At 40.0% G+C, this 24950-nt stretch overlaps 2 protein-coding genes across 3 annotated transcripts; one reads left to right on the top strand and one right to left on the bottom strand.

The window, feature by feature from the left end:
- Positions 1–10992, top strand: LOC114436106 (calcium/calmodulin-dependent protein kinase type 1D-like). The gene is made up of 12 exons (XM_028406194.1): positions 1–95; positions 1589–1700; positions 7904–8029; positions 8202–8276; positions 8386–8524; positions 8637–8760; positions 8939–9014; positions 9190–9302; positions 9996–10074; positions 10158–10245; positions 10387–10760; positions 10925–10992. Exons 2-12 carry the CDS (start codon positions 1615–1617, stop codon positions 10971–10973), a joined length of 1329 nt encoding a protein of 442 aa, XP_028261995.1. The 5' UTR covers positions 1–95; positions 1589–1614; the 3' UTR covers positions 10974–10992.
- An 867-nt stretch (positions 10993–11859) lies between these two features.
- Positions 11860–24877, bottom strand: lamb3 (laminin subunit beta 3). Of its 2 annotated transcripts, none has more exons than XM_028407125.1 (23): positions 24782–24877; positions 24651–24687; positions 23613–23767; positions 19292–19406; positions 19095–19168; positions 18763–18954; positions 18603–18666; positions 18339–18529; positions 18145–18265; positions 17893–18081; positions 17643–17798; positions 16935–17128; positions 16279–16375; positions 15629–16004; positions 15370–15530; positions 15078–15289; positions 14765–14971; positions 14533–14677; positions 14251–14458; positions 13739–13880; positions 13085–13261; positions 12575–12734; positions 11860–12278 (listed from the first exon to the last, which is right to left on the bottom strand). In XM_028407125.1, the coding sequence occupies exons 2-23, from the start codon at positions 24673–24675 to the stop codon at positions 12139–12141; spliced, it is 3501 nt and encodes a 1166-aa protein (XP_028262926.1). In that variant the 5' UTR covers positions 24676–24687; positions 24782–24877; the 3' UTR covers positions 11860–12138. The 2 variants fall into 2 exon arrangements, with proteins under 2 accessions (XP_028262926.1, XP_028262927.1); XM_028407126.1 differs by having other exon boundaries at positions 24651–24704; positions 24739–24811.
- Between the last annotated feature and the right edge of the window lie 73 nt (positions 24878–24950).

Raw genomic sequence — 24950 nt, forward strand, 5'->3', positions numbered from 1 at the left:
GACGAGGCTCCGCCCTTTCTATTGAAGAGCTCGGGGCACCTGAGAAAGTCGGGTACATGCACGGATACCTCAACCACCTGCACACCGCTCCTCAGGTAAGAGTGTCTTCTGTTCCCCTTCTGTATGTAAACCGAGGGATTGTATTGGTTTTTTAAGTTATACTGGCGAAATAAAGTCGACATATATTTCATGTCTTGAACATTAAAGTTGACCCTTTACAGATGCTTAATTAGTCATTACAAGCACAACATGGTTTTAGCAATTATTGCTATTGTTACCCCCGTCATACCAGACTCCATTTTTGGAGTTTGAAATACACTCGTTTTTTACAAATTATTGTTTAGTTAGCAGACAGATATCTTAAATGTTTATCACCTATTAAAGTTTCTTAATTCAGGTTTTCCTATGCTAATATTACCTAGTCATTTTACGTTGTACGTCCTGAGATTGATATGTTGAATTTCTTTCTAGTCCCTTCTTGTGTGGAAGAGTTTCCAAAATGTGTTACTACTTTGTTAATCTAAGGAACAAAATCCTTATAATCATTTGATTGTTTCTAACTCAACTTTAAATATATCAACCTCTTCTCTTCTGTCTTGAGACAATACAGTGTGCATTGATATTTGGGCAAATATTTTTTATAAGGGCAGAGTTCAGCCACCTTTCAAGGCCAAGATAATAAACCGGCCCAGTTTTTGTTCTGTCAGGGAATCAGCTGCTAATCTGTTCCCACAGCAGACATGTAGGAGATGAGGGAGAGGTGGCTGGGACGATTAACTAACTGCTGCTATTTACCTCTCTAATCCTCTGCTAGTTTAAAGCTTGTGTAACTGATAGGTACAAAGTAGCTTTACCCAGCAAGATCTGACCTCAGTCATGGACATATGCAGCTGTTTATGTAACTAGAACATGGGGGCTGGGGGGATGGAGGGACTGGGTAAGTATTAGGGGTCATGAGGGTCATGAACAACTTAATGACATCCTGAGACCACCATCCACTGCAGAAATTTTACCAGGATGCTCTTCAATATTTGGCTCAAACAAACAGGTGGTGGTGTGTTCTGGTGTGTGAGTGAAGTCTTGAGGTAAAATAAAGAAAAAAAACTGTCCACAGAAAGGTGCGAGAGGTTTGTGTCGAGGCACAAATGAAATGAATGAATCACTAAAACTGTGAAGGCTAAACTTCTGAATGAAGAGAGGTTGTGCCAAGCTTGTGGGATCAGGACCAAGAAGTGTCAAGCTCTAATGCTGCCAGTGTTGCTCTAACTAATTACTGAGTGAAGGATCTGAGAATCTACTCTTAAGAGGATGTTTCATCTATCATTACGCCACTTTAGGGTGCAGTGGGCTGGATCCTAGGTCATTTGGTGAGAGGTGATAGATAGAATTTCACTTTCTCACTGATACAGAAACACAGAACCAATCAGTCTTGTCCTATAAGTCTTGTGTTTTATAAAACACTCCAAAAGCCTATTTCACCCATAACTAACTAAAAATGAATGTAATCCCTTGTAAATTGAGACTAGACTAAAACAGTATTTTTTAATCTCAATGTAAATGTGAATCGGAGACATTATCTGTTCCTTAGGAGTCTACGGCAACGTTAGAGCCAAGATGGGGCGGAAAGAGATCTCCTGCAGCTGGAAGAAGAGCACCAGTAACATCAAGGATGTGTTTGACTTCAAGGGAAAAATGGGATCGTAAGTACTGCTGCAGCAAATAGACAGCTTAACTTTTAGTTAGTTTATGTACATTTTTTGGTGCTGCAACTAACTTAATTTTTAAGTAGGTGGCACTGACATGAGTGTGAGACTGCAATCGGACAATAATGTCACAATGTGGGTGACATTGTTGTCTGTTTACTGGTGCAATGCTACACAAAACTGTCAACTGATATACAGTCTGTCTGGTATTGGTCAATATCTGCTCATCACACGTGTGTCAGTATCAGTATGTGTTGGCCAGTGTTTTTTACATAGTATAATGCAGAATTTAGATGCTTTGGGTTCTTTAGCATTGGTGGCATCACACAGTTTGAACATGCCTTCTTGTAAACAATAGTCAGCACTGTCTGCAACACACGTGTCGTATGGATTATTGCTAGGCAAATGGTCATGCTGTTAGTCATACAATGTCTTCATTTTAAGTTACTACAATGTACTATTACATTGCTTGAGTTAATTAATACATTCCAATTCATCAATTTCAAAATGGTTTTCTTCCAAAAACATCAGTCAGGTTGTACACTGAAGCCATTTGATGGAATTAAATAAACAGAAAGAAGCTGACACATTCTGTGTCATCAATTACAGCTTCAACCTTTCATTTAGCTCTGAAGCTGGTAGGTATTTAGCTCTGAAGATGGTAAATGCTGTAAATGCATGTCTTGCAGCTATTGTCTTGAGTCCAGATTCTGTTTTACAGTAACACTGAGTTGTTGTCAGTCTTTATTTTAATGAATGGAAAAGAACATTGCCATCTGCCTTCCCAGTGACTAGACTAGCCATCAGGCTGAAGATAATCCCTTTCATTGCCTTTTAGAGTCCTTCTTTTCTCAATGGAGCATCTTACAGTCTATGTAATCGACTCACAGCTCAACCTGCCAGTGAAGGAATTTACATCAGTAACTTGTTATAAGACAGCCAGGACTCACAGTTAATCAAATAACGATCGTGGTCATTCATCCGGTTTCCGGGATGAATTTCAAAACTTGTGAGTGCACATGTGCTACAGATAGTGAACCATAGAATTTAAGCGTCTCAGACTATTTGATGACACACACCTATAGCATTTTTTACTGCATTTCAAAAAAAATCATTCAACACCTATACTAAAATATCTGTTAATGGCTGGTATCAGAAGAGAGATTTATCAGGAGATCTAATTTAAATCACAGCATTTCCAAGCAAAGAATACAAATGAGTTAATAAGGCTTAACACACATTTTGTGCAACTTAAAATTAGAATTCACATCCAGACTTATGTGATTGGTGGTAGTCTTTTATACACATTTTGATACAGTTGTACTTGCTTTAGGGTAATTTGCTGAATTTCCAGACATTTAGTAAGACCAGCTGCCTTCAGTACACTCACTTGTAACCAAAGGAGCTGTCCTACAGTGTCAAAGCTGCTTAAAGTGTTCTCTCCTCCACTGACTGAATGAGTGAGGCCTCTGTGTGTGTCTATGGTGCATTACGTCAGAGCAGCAGTGCGAGAACATCCTAGCACCACTTCATTATAGGATTAAGCGTCTGCCTGACTATCTTGGTGTATGAGTGTACTGAATGTATATGAAGGGAGGTGGTATGAGCAGGTGCAGGTGTTGATGCAAACACGAGACAGAGACTGAGTCAACACATGCGCAACTTCATTAAATCCAGAGTGGATTAAATTTTCCGATCAAGTGTTTATATGCCTTTAAAAAGTGACCATTTAATGACAAATTAGCATGAGGAAATTCTGAAGGCTACAGGCTAGTCCCGTTCCTAGTTTGGGATAAGTGTATCAAATATGTTAAGTTATGATGTTTTTGGAGTTGAAATGCAGAATTGTCTGCTCTTATAGACTAAACTAAAACTCCAACATTGTTTTACACATGCACTAAACAATATAAGCTACACATTTGTAGCATGTGTATAGAGTCCAGATGCTCTTTTCAGTTGCCAAAGTGTGGCATAACACCTGTGACTGCCACTGTAAGCCAACAGGCTCTATTTGGATACCCAGCTGGGACTGTCTGGGTTACAGTCAAGGCATGCTGGCTTTGGACTACATGTGAGCTGCAATCTTCAGCTAAAGTTATGTGTGTTTCGTCAATGACATCAGATCTATGATAACTGACTACACATTTGAACCACACTAAATCCCAGACTAACTCTTAAAACCCATTCCAGGATAGAAAAGAAATCAGTGGTCTATGACATCTAACTTATATCTGGGGTAAAGACTGATGTGAGCGTATAAACAAAATGGTTTTCCATCAGTGTCAAAATTATGTTAATACACTATTTATGTCTAGGGGAGGTGTAATAAATTGGTATCAGTTGATATCTTGAAGTATTTTTCTGCCTTTTATCACCTAAATGCAGATTTCAAACCTTTTGTGTAGTAATTAAAATTGAAATCATTGTTTGTACTCATGCCCAGATCTTTAAGCTTCAAATATGTGGTTGGTATATTTGCAATTTGACTGCATGATTGTGTTCTGCCACATAACTCATTTTATGGCTTCTGTGCATACTCTCGTTGTTAGGGTTTCGAGATATGCAAACAAGTGCAGGGCAGGAGGCATAGTGGGTTCAAAAAACAGATACTATATTTCTGGCAGAGAAAATGCAGTGAGTACAAAGCAAAAAAAAAAAGAACAAAAGGCTAAAGGCTACATCCAAAATGCAGAAACCAACACAAAAGAACTAGAAACCACAAACTCGGAGGGCTGACAAACGGTATAACACACGAGCTGACAAGCTAGGTTACAGACACGATGACCTGGCAAGAACAAAAGAGAGCACAGGACTTACATGGGGATAACAGGACACAGGTGAGACACATTAGGGCGGGGCGAGCAATCCTAAGAGAGGGGAAACACTTGGAAGTCAAACACATGGGTGAACACGAGACTTTCAAAATAAAACAGAAACACAAGACACAACTACAACAGAACTCAGGATACAAGAACAACAAAACAACCAGAACACAGAGTTAAACAATAATCTAAGACCAGGAACAACAACAGAAACAAGGAAAATGACAAAAGATCTCAAGATCACGACACTCACACAGTCATGAAAAGCCTAGGAGCTCATATTCATTCATGTATGAGGAAATATGTTGCTAAGATGTTAACCTCCTCTGTAGCTGTGTTTCTCATTCTTCCTCTCTGATCCTTCTGTTCTCCACGTTTAGTCCAGTATTAATGCTTGAGATTATTTTCCTTTTGCACTTCAGGCAGGTTCGTTTCCACGGAACTCCCCAAAATGCTGCTGTGTCTATCTTTGAAACTGTTCACCAAACACCTTTATTGCTCAGAGTCATACAAAAATTAAAGTTCTGAGCTGCGCTCTCGCACAAACAACGGCCTGAGTAGGAGCACCTACCTTTGATCTTTGCCGTTTTTTTTTAAAGATCAAAGGTATACCTTTGATCTTTGAAAATAACTTCCTGTGTTTGCCTGTCACCACGGTAACAGCCCTGCCTGCCTGCTAATTACGCTGGAGACTCAGGTGTGTCAGCCTCCTTTCACTCCTCTCACAGCAGATCCCATGTATTTTAATGGGGGTGGCACCCTCTGAACAACTTCTCTTTTCGTTCAAACCGAAGCCTTCAGACAAAAAATATGGACAACGTCAGAATCACAAGATGTTGCTCTACAAAGTGGTGCAATTTGTATGTCTATGATGTCAAACATACAGAAGTAAACGCTTATTTTCTGATTCTGGAATCAAATCTACTAATTCCAGCCTGTAACCCTTCTCCTTATGTCCATCGCAGATATGGCAAACAACAGATCATCAGCCAAATAATACCATCTACTGTAACTTTAAGTAGACAATAGCTTCCTCCCAGCGTTTTCTTTAAGTTGAGTCTAACATCAATTTAACGTCACCAAGAGTTGCAGCTATCTACCGTCTCTACAGTCCCTGGGTTTACACCTCTCTGGTCTCTCTATCATGCAGAATTGAGTTCGCCCCAATACACACAGACACAGACACACACGGCATGTGCGGAAATGCACATGACTCTCTCTCCCTCTCTTTCTTTGAATAAACGTGATGAAGTTGCACTTATCACTCACTACTATTGGTACTCACCACGAATCTGACTGTATGAAGAAATATGTTGCTAAGATGTTAACCTCCTCTGCAGCTGTGTTTTTGGTTCTTCCTCTCTGATCCTTCTGTTCTCTGTGTTTAGTCCAGTATTAACGCTTGAGATTATTTTCCTTTAGGACGCCTGTTGGTTTGCACTTCAGGCAGGTTGGTTTCCACAGAAATATCCAAAATATCCTGCTGTGTCTATCTTTAAAACTGTTCACCAAACACCTTTATTGCTCAGAGTCGTACAACAATTAAAGTTCTGAGCTGCGCTCTCCCACAAACAACGGCCTGAGTAGGAGCACCTGCCTTTGATTTTTGAAAATAACTTCCTGTTAGCCTGTCACCACGGTAACAGCCCTGTCTGCCTGCCTGCCTGCCTGCCTGTCTAATTACGCTGGAGACTCAAGTGTGTCAGCCTCCTTTCACTCCTCTCATGGCAGATCCCATGTATTTTAATGGGGGTGGCACCCTCTGAACAACTTCTCTTTTTGTCCAAACTGAAGCCTTCAGACAAAAAATATGCACACTGTCAGAATCACAAGATGCTGTTCTACAAAGTGGTGTAATTGTTATGTCTATGATGTCAAAGATGTGGAATTGTCAGCGAGTTGGAAAATATGGCTTCTCTGTTTTTGGTTTTACATTACGTCTTAATCGAAGAATGACCAGCACTCTCCCCGAACAGCTGGCTGTACAGGCAAAACGGTTTGGTGTTCAGTTTTAAGAGTCACACTGTCAGAAAGCTAACGAGTGTTCCTTTGAACTGATATAAAAATTATCCCAATTAGATGGAAGGTGCAGGCCTGAGCGCAGGTTAGAGAGATTTTTTTAGGCATCCCCTCAGCCTCTCTCCACTCTGAGTGATAACATCATCAACTCTGGCTCCCAACATTCCGTGCAATACACACTAATGTTAAAGTCAGAGGAGACCTCAAAAACCACTCCAACTTTGAGAGGCTAGCATGTGCAAACGATTGGGAATTAGAAAATTCTGAATGCAAGTTTGATAGAGCAGCATCTAATGAGCATTTTAAGACTAAAATGGAGTCTGTAGCTTGAAATTTGTAGGAGGTACATTTGGCAGATGACCCTCATTGAAGGGCTCTCTCATAGACTACAATGTTAAATGGCTTTTGAATTTTTATTAATAATTTGAAAACAAAACATATTTGAACAAATCCGAATACAAGTTTAATATCCCTCGAAGAGCTGAACAGAATGATGTTTGAATGGTTTCTGTAGCTGAAGGCATGTGGAACTAGTTGCATGTCAAAGTTGGTTTTGAAGGCTCCTCCATAGACTCCCATGTTAAAAATGACGCAGAAATTGCTTAATATTTAAAAAAATTATAATTTTTGGAAAAAAAACTTGGAATGTCCTCTATGAGATGAACATTTTGTAGTTGAATGGTTGAAATCGGTAAATGTATGCTAAAGACACGCTGTGCCAAAAAACGTATGGAAGAATAAGAAAGAAAGAAGAAAGAAATCGAAGAACAAGAGTTTGATTGCCTTGCAGCAATCAAGCTAATTACGGTTTCACTGCATATGGAGACATAATAGGAGCAGACAGCACAGTAATGACTGTTTAGTGTCTAAACCTACCCACCTAGCACTGAAAAAGGAAGTCTATCACTGTCAGAAACATACACATTTATGGAGAGGAGGCCCTGTATTTCATCCCATCACTTTCAGCCTTTTTTTGCATTAACTCTGCTTAATATGTGTGGGTGCTAACCCCAAGATTGTAAGAAGTCTTGTTACAGAAGATTATCAGAGGTATACAGAAGCCATGTGTGTCACCTGCTGAAAGCTAATAAAAGCTCAAGGTTTATTATTTAACCAGCCTTGTAATGTATCATAGGCATATATTTTTAGACTTGCTGTACAATACAATGAGTACTTGAGCATTTTAACATTCCTAGGCTTTCTTATAATTGTCCTTCACCCTGGAAGCATTCATGTCTTCTTGTAGAGATGACTAGACTAGAAGTCTGTTACAGAAGATTAAAAATGAGTTTTGTTAACCCACCTGACAATAAAAAAGTGTCTGCATAATTTCTGTTTCACCTCTGTGTTTCTGTGCAGGGGGGCGTTTTCAGAGGTCTTCATGGTGAGAGACAAGAAAACGGGGAACCTGTATGCTCTGAAATGTCTGAAGAAAAAGCACTTGGCTCATAGCAACCTCGAAAATGAAATCAATGTTCTGAGGAGGTAAAACACACTCTCACACCAACTGTACTTCATGTTCTATAACATAGTATCCATTAGAGGGTAGTGCAGTAGTAGTGTCCTGCCCCATATTAAGTACATTAACTTGTAGTCTCTTCTTACTGTTTAAGAAGAGTAAAATCACCAGACAGCCTCACCTTTTTTGCTCTTTCAGGATAAAGCATGAACATGTGGTGGGACTGGAGGACTTCTATGAGAGTAGAACACACTATTACCTGGTCATGCAACTGTAAGTGGACTCACATTTCAAGTTCTCAAATGGCTAGTGTGCCTCATCTTCAAAAAAATAAATCAGTAAGATTACACAACAATATTTGTGTGTGTGTGCACATTTACAGGGTGTCAGGTGGTGAGCTATTCGATCGCATTTTAGAAAAGGGGGTTTATACAGAGAAGGATGCCGCCAGAGTGATCAAACAGGTGCTGCAGGCTGTCAGCTACCTGCATGAAAACAGCATTGTACACAGGGACCTTAAGGTAAGAAAGTGGAGTTGTTGCTGTTGCTGTGCTTTTTTGAGTAAAAAGGATACACACAAGTGCATTTCTTTACATTCTCCCCTTCTTTTCCCCCTCCCTCTCTCTTGAGCAGCCTGAGAACTTGCTGTTTTATAACATGGATGAGAATGCTAAGATCATGGTCAGTGACTTTGGTCTGTCCAAGACACTGGAGCATGGTGTAATGTCTACAGCCTGTGGCACACCAGGATATGTTGGTGAGTTAATCAGGAGGGGCACACCCTTTTTTCCAACACATCCCTGACAGCAATGCCAATATTATAAATAACACAATAAAAAAAGATTTTCTCTCAGTATAAATGGTGTCATTGATATGACATGAACACGATTTATAAACTTGATGTGTAGAACTCACTGTTGTGTGTCATTGCACAGCCCCTGAGGTTTTGGCTCAGAAACCCTACAGCAAAGCAGTGGACTGCTGGTCTATTGGAGTTATCACTTACATACTGTAAGTACATTCTACTCTACTGATATTATGTGCTAATCGTAGGCAATAACACCTTCTGCTTTAATTGCTGTACCATATTGCTGATGCAAAATAGATATAAACAATATGTAGGCAACAATATGGTAAAATATATTATTGGTAAATATATTTACCATGTTAACTATGTGTGATGCAGGCTTTCCGGCTACCCTCCATTCTTTGAAGAAAATGAGACCCGTCTGTTTTCAAAAATCATGAGGGCCGAGTACGCCTTTCATTCACCCTTCTGGGATGACATCTCTGAGTCAGGTATGAAAACTTTTTAAGTCACTTGGACCTGCTTAAAACTTACATTTTACAGTAAAAAGGCTAAAGAAAACAGATTGAAAGAAGTTTCACATTATTCTAGAGAATAAAACTATATAATACAAAATGGCAAATATGAGCGTGGTTGTGGTTGACCTCAGTTTTAGCTAAATATAGAGCAGGATGTGTTCTTGTGCTCTTAGAGCTTAACCTCATACAGACCAAGCACCCTGACATTATCTCCTGAGGACAGTTATAGTGGTTTGGATTAGGCCAAATATAATCACTGCCCAAGTGCCCATACAGAATAGTAAAGGACAGCTCTCACCTTCCTGCAGGATTAAATTAGCTGCCTATAAGAAGCATGTCAGCTGTCCTCCTAACCTAAAGACGAAAGTCAGTTTGATTCATCCTGTGAAGTATATGTTCCGTCTTTTATTTTCTAGAGTGAATTTCTAAATTGAACAAAATGGGACAAAATACTTATAGGCTGGTTCAAACAGATATTTTTAAAATTCATTTAAATTTAATTTAATCTTTAAAAGGGAATTTCTGGGTTAAAACAAAATAATAAAATTATTTTACAATTTTACAATCACCACATATTACTCTAGCCATATCTGTGCAGTTTACTGTATGCTAGCAGCAAGATAGGGTCTGATTTCTAACCAGAAGATGTTCATGTCATGTCAACAGCCAAGGACTTTATCAGGAACATGATGGAGAAGAACCCCACAAAACGCTTCACCACTGAACAGGCACTCAGGCACCCATGGTTAGTACTTCCTCTCTACCACAGTGGTGCTTTTGTATTTTTTTTCTTTCCATGCTAACATCATATTGTTGATTGGATTGCAGGATTTCTCTGGACACAGCTAAAGATGTTGACATTTATCAGTCTGTCTGTGAACAGATGGAGAGAAACTTTGCCAAATCCAAATGGAAGGTGAGTAACTGTTCTACGTTTGTCTAAAGCCATAGAAAAACATGATCCTAGGGAGAATATTGAGGGAACAGTGCCAGAAGTTTTTGTGTTCAAAGTTTATGTAGTATATCATGTGTTTCTTGGTGTGTCCATCTTTAACAGCAAGCCTTCAACGCAGCTTCAGTAATACATCACATGAAGAAATTGCAGCTGTCCCACAGCGAGCCCTCAGCCCACTCTGCACCCACCATCATACTACAGTCCTCCTCCCAAAATGACTTGCAGACACTGGGATGCTGCCACAGTGAGGAGGAGGGGGAGGAGGTGGTAGAGGGAAAGGATCCTCTGGACCCCAATGGGAATCCTGTTCCTGCCACTAGTCACCTGTCCTGCACTAACCCTGAGTGTTGCAGAGGTGTCTGTCCAACACTGAGAGCCAGTTTTAGTGAGCCCGGTAACCCCAACACTGATGACCAATCAAGTGAAGTCCATGGGTTCCACTCAGAAAGTGAAGCTCAACTCAGGCCATCCACCAGGTGAGAGCTGTCTTCTCCCTTTAAACCACAGAACCTTGCAAGAAGCTCAGCAACTGAGCTTCTTGCAAGGTTATTAAAAAAATCTTTGCAATATCACTGTGTTGTTCCTATTTCAGTGTCACTTTGCTCATCAGCATCTTAATGATGTTCATAATGTGTTGCAGCCAGAGGAAGATCCAGCCGCTTCAGTCCGGTGTATGCTCTGTCATGTGATTGGCTGATCAAACCAGAGAGGACTGCATGTGCACTGGTGCGTCTGCTTTGGAGTTTAGACGTGGACTGAATTCATTTGAAATCTGTCTTATTTTCAACAATCTCCTATTTTTTTTCCATAAGAAGGCACTCAGTTGCTTCCATTTCGACATGAAGCTGTTGACTCTTAATTCAATAAGAGCTCAGCTTTTTCATGTCAGTTGTGGTTCTCTGCTGCACCATCAACAGACACCTTCAGTGTTCTGTTTGACTGCAGTGAACACCACTTTCAAAGCAATAATTAATCATTTTTAATTCCCGATAAGCTTTATTTTTTCAAAAATATTATTAATTATATATTACTTTCAAGTGTTTTGACTAGATTTAAGCAACAGACGGATTTCTGTTAGAACTAACTGCTTAACATGTGCTTTAAATTCTAAAGGCTGATCAGTTTTATAAATGCTTTTATAGACTCTGCAAAATCAGTCATGTTATTTCTATGCTGTGTAAATTATTATATATTATATATACTTTCGGGCATGCATTATTTTGTTGCCATTCATACAGACTTTATTCCAGTTATGAATGGAAGCTGTTCTTTTTGTTCATGAGATTATTTTGCTGACACACACCGGTGGTGTGTTTGCTCTTTTCTCTCTTATGTCCATAAGCTGCTTTCTTGTTAAAGTGAACTCATCAAGTGCCACAAGCTGGTGTAAACGATACTGAGAACACTAGTCACGTCAATGATTATTCCTAATTCACAATAGGTGACATAGTGTCATACTTTTTTTTGTATTATTTTCTCTAATAAACATGTAGCATGTAGCAACATGTAGCTTCTTTCTTGTCTTACAATAGACACTGTAATGAGCTTTCTAAAACAGAATAAAGGATATACAAATGAAAGTAACACCAGGTTTTTTATTAAATACTGCACAAACAACTGATGCAAAGTAAAACATAAATACTGTAACATTCACCCTTTAAGTATTGCTCAGAAATGAGCTGATGCCATTTTTAAAAGGGTTTAGAAGGGTTTTATTATTAATAAAGACAGTTTCTTTTCATTTTGTTAGTAGAGAGGCAGATTAAAGCAGCTCTGGAGTGCTCACAGACTTGGTTAACACATGGTCAGGGGCTGAAAAATGTGTAGCTGGTGTGATCCTTCATGGTGACCCTCTCAGCCCTGACAGATGCTGAGATCATAGGCTTTCTTTCGGAGTTGTGCCAAAAGGTCCTCGAGCTTGGCATCAAGTCCTTCAAGCTTTGTTGACTTTTCAAGGATCTCATCCTGCAACTTTCTGAGGGAATCTGCTTTTCCTGGAAAAAAGATAAGAGGACATGGAGTTACAATGGATTTGGATTGATGTTCATAATAAAAATGTGAAACAATCCAAAATATTTGGTGTCTTTCTGCAAGTTTACCTTCCAAAAGTGTGTTTCTTACAAAAAACACATTACCACTGTGGTCTACAAGCCTAAGTTAAGTTTTGTAGAGACAGTAAAATGCAAAGAAAAATGTACATATAACTCTATAAATATATGTATTCTAAACAAAGGCTTGTTTAAATTCTTTCTAATTTCTGGCTTGTGTTGGTGTGATTTTGCTCCGTTACCTTCCAGAACTGTCACCATATTTTTAGTGGTGTTAGCCAGAGCTGAAGCATCTTGCTGCAGCTTTGCTAGTCGATCTGCCAGAGGTCCCTCATTTCCACCTGTCCCTGAGGGAAGTTCATCTTTAAGACGATCAAGCTGCTTCTCCAAAGTCTCCAGGTCCTACAAACACACAAACACAGGTTAGGATAGCTTAGAAGCTTCTCAAGCTTATTAGACATTATGACCCTGGTTAGTTTTCTCCACTTACAGACAGATGAGAAACAAAATGTTCTTTGAGTTATTATTATTATAAAGACTTTCCATAGCCAGAGTTTTATTTTGAAAGCTGTATTAAAGATGGCTGCAGGACTCTCACTAATTTTTGCTAGTAATAACAGGCTGTTATTTGAGTTATTCCAAAATTCTTTCTAAATTCTTTTAATGCTGTTTAATACACTTTAGTAGCAGATCTTAATCCAATGTCCTGTTCATATTTGAACCTGCACTTGTAGTTACAGCATGCCTCCCACCTTATCTGCAGCAGCTGCTTCATCCTCAGCTTTGTCTGCGTTCTTCTGTGCATCCTGCACCTTTTGTTCTCCGTTCTGCAGCAGGTCTCTCAGCCCCTCCAGCTGTGGTTTTATTGGAGTTACCAGAGCTGCTATGTCGTTCAGAGACTTCTCTGCAGGGCTCAGCTGGTCTTTGGCCTGGATGGAGAGGTTCAAGGATCAACATTGTTTATTTCCATTTCACGCGTACACGCTGAAACAAAATACAGTACTCTGGCCTTGGCAGCAATGAATAGTAATACCAATAAGAGAGATTTAAAGAAAACACTATCAATAAAAACAACAATAAAAATATGGGATGATAAAATAGATCAAGGACTACTGTAATATCGGCAGCAGTAGCAGCAGCATTTAAAAATAAACAACAACAATAGCGCTCACAATGGTAGTAATGAAGTGCATTTAGTGTTAAAGAGCAATAAGGCTGAGTGGTCAATTTACTAGACTCACAGCATCCAGAAAGAAGTTAAGATTAACTTTAAAAATCCCTGTGGAGAAATTAGGTATTATGCAGTATGGATGTTGTGTGGCCTTCTGCGCGATGAAAGAGGGGCATGTGCTGAGGAGACTCAGTTACGCCGTCTCCTTCTGTCATTGTTGAAGCTGTCTCTATACCTTTGTCAGGTTGTTGTTAAGGCTGTCGATGAGAGCCATGCTGTCCTGCAGTTTATCCTCCAGGACAGATAGGGAGCCCTCCACAGTGCTGAAGCCCTGCAGCAGCCCGTCAACGTCAGCTTTTACTCCCAGTGCAGTGTCCCTGCCAATGTGAAACACACACAGTGTGATCTAAAATTATATTAAATTATATACATTAATCTAAGCTTCATCAGGTGGGGCAGACCAAGAACCTCTGGGCTGAGATGTGAAGCCTATATGTAGGTGTCAAAAACCACAGTTCCCCATGTGGCCTCTAGGGGCTGACTTCAAAATAGAGTCAATCCCCATTGACATCCATGTTAAAATGTCCAGCTTTAGAAGCTTTAGCATTAGAAATAAACATGTACAGCTTGGTACAAAAACTAGACTGGATGATCACAGGCAGATTGTAAATGGCAAATTAGGCAAGAATTAACATAGCTTTTAACAGAGCTTATAACTGTCAGTAACCCTGGAACATGAAGTCTCACCTGGCGTCCTGGGCCTCCTGCAGCAGTTTCCTGGCTTCCTCCAGCTGCGGCTCGGCCCGATTCAGCACGGCCGTGCTGTCTGGTAAATTGTCTGCCAGTTTCTTCAGCTCTTCTAGTTTTCTCTTCAGAGCAGCCAGGCTCAGAGGCAGTTTGGCCTTCAGGACCCAGTCGCTCAATTGTTGGATGTGGGTCAGGTTGGAGGATGGGTCTAGACAGAAAAAGTGAACAGTTAGAGTCAGTGTATATGCCAAAGGTGTGACAGATATTTGCTCTGGTCTGTACCTGACAGGAAATCTTTAAGTTCTTTCACAACATCTCGTGTCTCCTTCAAGTCGTCTTCAAGTTCATCTCTGGCCTGATTGATCTTACTGGACAGATTCTCTGTTGACTGTCTCACATTATTGGTTGTCTCCTGAGCTTTCTGGAGCTGTGACAATAATCAGTTAAATAATCAGTAACTATTTATTAGTCTAAAAATAATCTTTAAAGGTTGAGGTGATAAGTGAGTGTGTACCTTTTCTGCGGCCTCTGTGATCTTCTCACTGAGCTTTTCCAGGCGGTCCTTCACGTCCTTAGCCTCAGTGTTTGCTCGCTTGCTCAGAGGTAGTGCACCCACGCACTTTTCGTCTTTTTCACATGTGGCGGTTCCCTCTGGTGGACACAGGTCTCCACCTTCACACTGCAGAGGGGTGCAGGGCTCTGAGCGAACACTGCCACACACCTGAAACACAATGACACATGAAAATCATGTGCTGTCACATTAACATTGAGCATGCTCAGTGAGGACTTCTTAAATCCTATGGTAGCAGAAAGGTCAGCATAGGTACCTGCTTAGCAGCAGGAGTGAGGTCTGGCTGGGAGGCCATGCTGCTGTTCAGTTTGTTCAGATCTCTGGTGTTGGCTGGCTGTACTTGGTTCTGAATGTCCAAAGTCTCTTGTCTGACATCAGCTGACTCCTTCACTGTGATTTTGCTGGCATTTGCCTTCTTTGCTGCATCTGTAGACTCATCGTAAGCGTTCTTGATGGTAGTAAACGCTCCTGTATGAGACAGAAGTCAGTGTGCGATCAGTGTGAGTTAATAACGACTGGTTGGTTGCAGTGATCAGTTTGTGTCTAACCTGCGTTGTTAGGACTGATGGAGTTATCCATGGCATCTTTCTTAGCTTTGTACACCAAAGTGAGACTGTCCAGAAGATTCTTCAATGCGTCCAGCTCTGAGTCCAGACCAGGAGTCTTGGCCAAGGGTAAAAGATCATTATCAACTTTGTCCAACTGACCCCTGTAAGACAATGAAAGTCATTCTATTGTTCTATCAAGCAACAGTGAAAGCTATTTTGGTGTTTTATTTTCTCCTTGAGGAACTCAGCAGTTCCTTACCTGAGCTTATTCAGCCGAGACAGAGCATCAGCAACCTGTTTAGCAACATCGGGTGGAAGGGATATGGAGTCTCGAATCTGCTTCAGCCTGGTCTCCAGAGCCAGAATGCGGGGCCCGTAGTTTCCAGGGTCAACGTCTCCTCCAGGACGTGAGGGAAACCTGGGAGAGAGTCTCTCCAGAGCCAAGCTGAGGTTCTGTCGCTGGGCATCCAGGGTGAAAAAGCAAGAGGGACATAGGTCACAGGCAGGGAAGGAATCACAGTGGCCTCTACTGCAGGAGTCGCAGTAAGCCCCAGTGAGGCCCGGCCGACACAAACACGCCCCTGTTTGCTTATCACAGACTTCTGGAAGGGTTCCGTCAATGTTACACCGACATACTGAGGAAGAAACACAATATCAGAAAGACAATTTATCACTGAGGAACAGCTGAATGTAGTCACCAGCTAGTGCGATTATCACATACAATTAGCATGAAGAAGTGCTGTACAATGGCAGAAACATAAAAATGAGCAATTTCTTACAAGGCACTTTTAGGTATTCAAATATCAATCCTAAAACATGATATTTTTTATCCTGAAAATGCATCTCCTAAGCCCAAGAATCCAACAATTTCTTAACATCAATTAGATGAATTAAAGATGGCTAACTCACGTTGGCAACCTAAGAGAGGGTCTCCGTATGTGTAGGCTGGACACTCAGTACATGTTCGGCCCCCAAAGCCTGGTCTGCACTGACACTGACCGGTGAGCTGAAGTGAAGGAAACACAACACAATTAGTATTATTACCAGTAACTTTTTGATGATGTTCCAGAGCCAGTATGTCTGCAACCGTGGAAGACTAAAAGTAATAAATTGTTGATATTCACATATTTTTAAAATTTCAATAGTAAGTACTAAAGTTTAGCCCTTATAATTATATAAATTTATAATTTTGTAAATAAAAAATTTACTGAAATTTGGTAAATTTAAGATTGAACATTTTCTAAATTAACTATAATGTAAGTAATACAAAATGTAGTAAAATTACTTATTATTAGATTATCCATTAAAATTTAGCAATTATAACATTTACCAAATTATAAAAATAAATATAAAATTTGCTAACATTTAGGCAACATTAAATGTAATGATTACTAATATTTTGTATAATATAATACATTTTGCAAGCTGTTTCCTATAACTAAACATTTTGACTGTCACACTTCCAGTTGTTTTTAATGATATCAGATATCATGTGTTAAAATATTATTTTTCTTTCCCTGCTGTGTTCTTGCAGTATAACGGTGGATGAGTGTGTGCGGTCACACCTGGTCACATGCATCACTGCTTGACCTGGTGGGGTCACAGCCACAGGTCTCGCAGCGTTCAGACAGGAACGGTTTCCAGTAGCCTTTTGAACATGCATCACAGGTTAGGCCGTGGAAGTGGGGACGACAGGGACACTGGCCAGTCACTGGGTCACACACACCTGACAGCGAGCCATCAGGAGAACAGGAACACTCTAACAGCAGGAGAAGGTCAGAGTTAGGAGGACACACAGTACATCATATCCAAAGATACAGCACAGTTATGTTTATGATTAGCATGAGTATACAGTTGCAAAAACACATACTGGTCTGTACTACAACAACAGCCAAAGCTCTAAGGATCAGGAGCTAACAGAGAAATACTACACTGTGACAAATAAAAGTGTGACACTGAAAGGCCCCAAAACCTGAACTGAATTGAATTGCATGCTCTTTTATGCACAAAAAAAGCAGTTATTTATTACAAATATGGCATGAAAAGAATCCTGAAAAAACATAGTTTTTCACGCTACACACAGTTAGAAACTAACACAGTTAGAAAAATGTCAGTTCAGCCAGATTTAATTGTTGTCATGGGATCAGCCAGATCAGCCAGATGAGAGAAGATTTTTTTTTGTTTTTAACAGAATCTGCATAGTTCAAATCATTTATTTCTTCATGCATATATAAATGTGTTGTACGGGTATATGTGGGTGTTGTATGACTCACTGGTGCACCCTAGAGCGTTGGAGGCACTCAGGCCGTAGTATCCTCTCTTACAGCGGTCACAGCGGGGGCCCTCCACATTCTCTTTGCAGTGACAGGAACCTGTGCTGTCATCACAGCGGCCTCCGTTCACTGTTCCCTCAGCACTGCAGACACAGCCTGCAGCAACAAAAAAAATCACCTATAAAACACACATCCTACATCATACATCATCATCATACATTTTTGTAAAGTCAGACGATGTTTCACTCACGTATGCAGGCATCAGGGCGGTCCATTCGGCTGCGGGGGTTTGGCTGGTAGCCCGGGGCACACTGGTCACACTTTGGCCCGGTGGTGTGATGCATACAGCCTTCACACACACCTCCACTCCTCCCCCTGCTGGCCTCGTACACTGCCTGGTCGAAATGACAGCTCTGGGCGTGGTTGTTGCACTCGCAGCCTGAGAAAGGACAATGGTGTTAGCATAACATCCTCCAAACAAAAAAAAAGTGTGTGGTCTCACGTTTGCAGGTATGAGTGTTTCCTTCCTCTGCAGGCCTCCATGGCAAATCATTGTAGAGATCATCACAGCGCTCACAGTTCACACCTGCTGTGTTATGCTGGCAGTCACACTGTGGATTCACCTGCAAAGAGACACACATGTAATTCTGGATAAACCAGCTCCAAAACCTGGTCTGATCTGATCTGTAATCACACCTGTATGGTATTAGACTGTGGGTTGCTGTACTCTTCCGGCAGGCACCGGTTAGCGTGTCCATGGCACATACAGGTGCCCACCACCCTCATCTCCTTCAGGGCGAAAAACCTGCTTAGAGCTCTGCCTGGCAGACGAGGCACGTCGCCCAACTCTGTCATCCTCACCCTCAGCCCCGTCAGCCCCGATACACCTGTGGATGAGACGGCTATTAGTTAGCCAGAGACGTAGAACCAAGGGTCATTGTGACACCAGAGGACACCTACCTTCAATTTTCTGGCTGTCAGGGACTGGCACAAAAGCATACTGACGCAAAGGACTGAACTCAATCTGAGGAAGAGAAATGCATTTAAATTTAAAAAAGTATATACTAAAGATGTTAGGTAATTTGACACAGTTGCTATTACAACGGGACTGTATACTTACCGTGTGATCTTGGTATGGGTTTGTGCCAGTAGGGGGAAGTGTGTAGCAGTACGTCTGTTCAAGGGTAAGAGGAGATGTTGTGGGAACACCAGGAAATTCTCTTTGACAATCTGTGGCCATGTAGAGAGCAGGCTGCCATGTCCTGCCATTGTCCAGCATCCTCTCTATGACCAGGGCATTGGGACGAGGACCCTGCAGGGAAAAGTTAATCAAATGTACAATTCCCATTTTGTGTCTTGTTCACAATTTCATGATTGAGATTTAAAAATCAAAATGCGTGGTGGAGCATGATTGTACATGATTGAGCATGATGATTGTAGACTGTGTCATACCTTGAAGCTGAGCACAAGGTTGTCAAGCTGGAAAAGGTTGTTGAGGTCCAGCTGGAGAGTAACTGGACTCAACTCTATAGCACAAAAGGAGAGCATAATTACATGTTTGCACAGTGTACGGTTATATAACACAGCACTCCATGGGCACAGAATGTTAGGAAGAAGATATTTTAATGATCATATGTTGTGTTCCCCACCTTTTCTCGACTGCCACCATCTGTCAGGACCAGAGGTGGACAGGACATCCTGGACAGTGTGGGCCAGCTGACTGTTTGGGTTCCTGGAGTCACACGGGCAGCACTTCATCCTCCTCTGTAAGGAAATCAATCAATCAATCAATCAATCAATCAATCAATCAATCAATCAATCAATCAATCAATCAATCAATCAATCAATCAATCAATCAATCAATCAATTTAAACAAATCAGAAGTCAGACTTTTACTACAATGTTGCTGTCATATTTGATGCATGTAATGGTGTCACTGTGAGTGTGTGATGGACAGATGAACCTGAGACCAACTTGGTGTCTTTGCTTCCCTGCCTTGCCAGAAAGATAAGCCATGTCACTGAGCAGGTCACACAGTGTCCACAGGGAGAATTGTTTGCAGCTGTATGTACTTGGACATTTCTGCACACTGTGCCACTGTCCAGTGTTTATTAGCTCCCTCCTCTCGATGCTGGAAACTCTGGACACGGCTGCCACTCTGCAGACCGGCCATGGCAGTTTTCCCTGTGGGGAAAAGTTCCTCCTGTGTTTCTGTGAATGTTACAACTGTGATGTTTTCCACACCATGTATGTGTCTCACCTCATGCAATCACAGTATATGACTCATACACGTCCATTTACACAGTTGCACGTGTGTGGTTCAGAGGGCTAAGGGGACATTATCTCTGAATTATCATCACCTTCTCTTTCTTCAATAATGAGGGTCGCAGACATGTCAGATAAAAGTCAGCAGATAACCTCACATCCAGCATGCTTTTCCTACACATACACCGTCCCTTCCTAAGCTGAACTGCATTAATTCCAGCTATATAATAATAATATACTAATAAATACTTGTAGTTGCCTTTTATTAAAGGCCTATTTCACCTTAAATTTCAAGTATGACTTCCCCCCCTTAATTGCAAAGTGAACCATATCTAACCTAAGCTGATAAACATTTAAACCCTCCTAAAACCTCATTTTCACCACTACTTCACCTCAGTTGCTTTTCCTACATTTTGTGGGTTAAAAGTGATTTTCTTTTCTTACTTTTCTTTTTTTTTGGCTTTTGGCACCGCAGTGTATCACCTCAAATGCCTGCACAAACACTCACTGTTTACATGCAGTCAGTGCCAGCTGTTTGCCAGTTGATCCACAGCAGGTAGGGTGTAAAGTCTACACTGGGCATTATATGATAAAATTAGATATCTAAACTTTATCAGGCTCTGTGCTGTCAGTTACATTTTAACTCATTTAAAGTGCACTACTTGCACAATAATGCACACAAATCTAACACTAATGGCCTGGAAATGTACTAATGGATACCTGGAATTGTAATAGAAGCAGAAATCTGTCTTTTGGAAACTCTGCTAACTTAAGAACATTTAAATATCAAGAGAGGGGAAAGACATACAGGCTAGAATTCACTTTTAATCTAGGTGAGACGAAAGCTTATTATATTAATGGTTAAGGGCTGTTGTCTGGCTGCATTTCCCTTAATCTCTGCAGATTCAGACATTTAAAAAAAAAAATCACTCAATTCATTGTTCCATCTATGATGGCAGGTTAACAGGCCCAAACCATGATATTACCTTTGCTATGCTTCACAGATGGGTTCTTCTGCTGAAATTCAGATGTTCTTTTCCTTCCTATTTCTTTCCTTTACGTTTCTGCTTTGCAGTATTTTAATGTTTTTATTTCATTCATGAAGTGCTGTAAATTTCTTCTTTAAAGTTGTACCTAGTACAGTAGGTACACTGTATTTAGATTTGCCAAACAAACAACAAATAACAGTATTTTGTCGTTATTACAAACAGATTAACAGTAGCAGTATGACATTTCTATAAGGTAAATCACATATTTTCCCTGTGGTGTTCATAATTGATCATATTGAATATTTAGAAGATTTGAACGCTGAGTGTTTGTATTAAAGGTAGGGTAGGAGATTTTGAAAACTCAGTGAGAGTCAGCCAGATTTCGAACGTAAACACACGCCCCTTTCTCTCTGAGCTCACCCCGAAGCCAATCACTCCTCCAATCACATGGACGTGCATCACCTGAAGACGAGCTGTGGTCTGTGTCTTCAGCCATCATGCATGTATCTCTCTGGTGCACGCAGAGCAGAAAGAGAGTGACAACCAGCCAATACTCCACGCAGGGTCGTCCCGGAGGATTGGTTGATGTTTGTAGCATTTTATAGCTTCCACAGATGTTTAATATTCTTTGTTTTAATGTGAAACTGCCTAACTAATTGGTTGCTATCGGATTGTAAAGAGAAGTTACACTAATTTAACAAAAAGTGCATCATAATGAAATCTCCTACCCTACCTTTAAAACACTATCCAGTCATATTTGAGTAATAAGTGAATTATTTGATAATTTATAATTCATTAATTTTTAAAGTAAGTTTTGCAGGTTATATTTTTGCACACAAAATTCCCTCCAAAAACATTTATGTAAAGTTAATGCTATTTAATTTAACATAAATGCTGTTCAGCTGCTGAAACGTCAATATACTACAGCACTAACATTTATATTGTACATGTTCTTATTTTGATAATAAAAGCAATCACTATTTTTATTATTATCACTATCTTTGTTTACTTCCATTCACATTACGCTCAGTGCCCCATTACTATCAACAGTTCTCTGCATACAACACTGTCACTGCTACTAGACTTCAATATTTCTGCTAGAGAAAGTCTAAAACCTGTGGCGATGAAGTGTACCCAACAAGATCTAACTAGTTTCCTCGTCTTTATCACCAACGGTATTCATCATGAATGTGTGTGTGCGTTTCCATGTGTCAGCGTGTTCAGCCCCTCCCTGTCTGGACGAGGTGTGACTCAGGTATAATAATAATTTACAAAAAAGGGAAAGGGTTGCTCAACAGGAGATGCCCAGAGTCCCTGCCCAACACAACTAATCCTCATATAAAAATTATGCAACATTGTCACAAACATAATCCTGCCTGTCTTTCACTGCTGTTTCTTTTAAAGTGGATTTTTAAAGTGTTGTCATGTTTAAGAGAATATCTTTCATAACCTGATGCTGTTTGTTAAAAAAACAAAAAAAAACCAAATAAAATAAAAAAGCTGATTGATTAGCTAAAACAGGCATGGTATGTGTGGGGGTAACTTCTGCCAATCGGATAAACTACTTCAAGAGAAAAGTAGGGGGAGTGTCATCACACTTCTATTACTGCCAGTACAATCTCATAGGACACTGATAGGTCTATCACCACATCTCATGGGAGCCCAGATCCAGATTTTACTGGAAAAAGCCTGCAATTTGCACTAACGACACAGAGTGTAGCTTCTTTGTCACTTCTGGCATTGATGTACACTATATCTAGCTTGGATACTTTCTGTTAGCATTAGCTCAAACTAGGTTAGCACTAACTAACTTTGCAACAGTAACTAAAACATGAGTACAATAAAATCTGAATAGCTGCAAAAATAGCTATAAATAACTGGAACACAAGCTAATATTAACTAGCTAAATCTAAACTAGCTAATTTAAAGCTATACTACTCAGATTATAATTTATTTCACTATATAACTATATATATATAATTATATATATTAATTGAATATAATATACATATTATATATTTTTTGTATAAACATCAGATTATGTAAGATATCTTCTTTAACATCTGAAATATCGACTGTAAAAGAAAATATTGTGCCTTTTTATTTTAATTGTTTCACCATCTAGTGGTAGCTTGTGACCTTTGTTGCCCTCCCACACTCTTTGTTGCACCATCCTTCTTATCATTACACCCTTAAACAGCTAAAATAGCGCACATCATATATCTTGTAGAAGTCTGTGTTTCAGGGAATTCTGATACACACATGATCTATTTGTCCGGCTCAAATTATTGTACCTAATTATCCATCATACAGTGATTTCACAGAATAAAAGTTGCAACACCTCAGGTTTGACTCATGTCGGATTTCAAAACCCAGTCATAGATTTTTTTGCTGAGCCAGCAGATGAGTGGATTTTCAGACACTGGTCAAAGAGTACAGTTGCAACATGATGCTCGGGCACTGAAATCAGACAGTTTCACAAATATGTCTGAAACCATAACTGGCTGCGCATCAGTCTGTTCACCATGACCTCTGCACCGCTCACACTCTGCCAGAGCAAACCCCACGTGCACCCCGGGTGGACACAGCTGTATGATCCAAGGTTTTGGAAGGCCAGTATCAATAATTAAGAGCTAGAGCTTTGTGACATCCTAACCTTGAAATTTTACCCTTGAATGCCTTCCATATGTTTTTTAGCTCAGGACTGTGCTCCTACCTGTTGGTATGGGGTGCAGAAGACTTCGGAGCCTGTCAGGCCGCATGTGGAAGAGGCTTGGAGCTGGTGACCTCTGCCCAGGAGCAGGTCCTTGCTGGGTGGGTAACATGCTCCCCCAGAGCAGTCATACTGGGATTGTGATACAGCTGCTACAGCTGCCAGGAGGAAAGAAACACAACCAGAAAAGCAACTTCACAATGTGCCACTAACTGAATCAATAACACGATGGCCTCAGCTGACAATCAATAATGATAGAAAGGATGGAAGCTTTTAAGTTTAGAGATTGGTAAACATTAAACATTGACCTGTTTGTGTCACACACATAGCGTTTATTTATTATATATTAGCTGATATTAACCTTTAAGATGAAAGCAGTATTTTAATTGCTCATAAAATCACATTTTCTGCCACATGGTCCTTTGAGGGGATACTGTTCAAAGCATTAAAAAAAGAAAAGGAAAAAAGGAGAGGATATATATTATATATATTATATATAATATTTTTATATTTTTAAATTTTTATTTTATTTTATTTTATTTTATTAATATTGGACAAAAACTACTAGGAAAATACTAATTTTTACGTGACTGCTAGTCACATAAATAGCTTCTTAGTTTATTAGATTTTAGATTTTTCTTTTTCATTGAAACAGAATATGCTTGTGATGTCATACAACTTCATGCTTAGATTTAGAGTTAAGTCATAAGCACAATAAGGTACGCAACTATAATTTTCAACACCTTTTAGTCAAGTGATTTTCAAAAGGAAAAAAAAAACCCAGGCAAATAAATCCCATCAGGATTACTAGCTTAGTATAATGTGGCATCACATAAAGGAATTAGGCATGTTGTTGTTGTAGCAGCTCAATTGAGGTCACTTCCTCCTCTCCACTGAGAAAACCTGCAGGCTGTCAACTTGTAGTGATTTAATAATGTAAACATCTGGTTTAAAAAAATTCAAACGCTGTAGTTCAAAGATTAGTGAAAAAGAAATGTAAGAAAATAATAAAGCAAAAGAGAAAATGAAAGGAAATCTTACCAGCTAGAAGTAGCAGTATTCTCATGTCGTGTTTCTTCTGCAAAGAAAAGAAAAGTTTGAATCAGAAAACACAGAAAACACAAACGGAACCAAATCCAGCTGTACACTCTTGTTCTTGATGTGAGTCTCACCTAGTTGTTGGGCAGCAAGGTTATAGTCTGTATTAAGGTATGTGCTGCTGCCTGGCTGCCACTTTATAAACACTGTCTCACCTGGACGCTGTGATACAGTGTGTGTCAGAGTCACACCCTGTACAACCACTCCCTTCACTCATGAATCAAGACACATACTCAGACATGC

The sequence above is a fragment of the Parambassis ranga genome, chromosome 5, assembly GCF_900634625.1.
Source record: "Parambassis ranga chromosome 5, fParRan2.1, whole genome shotgun sequence".
NCBI classification, from domain to species: Eukaryota; Metazoa; Chordata; class Actinopteri; family Ambassidae; genus Parambassis; species Parambassis ranga.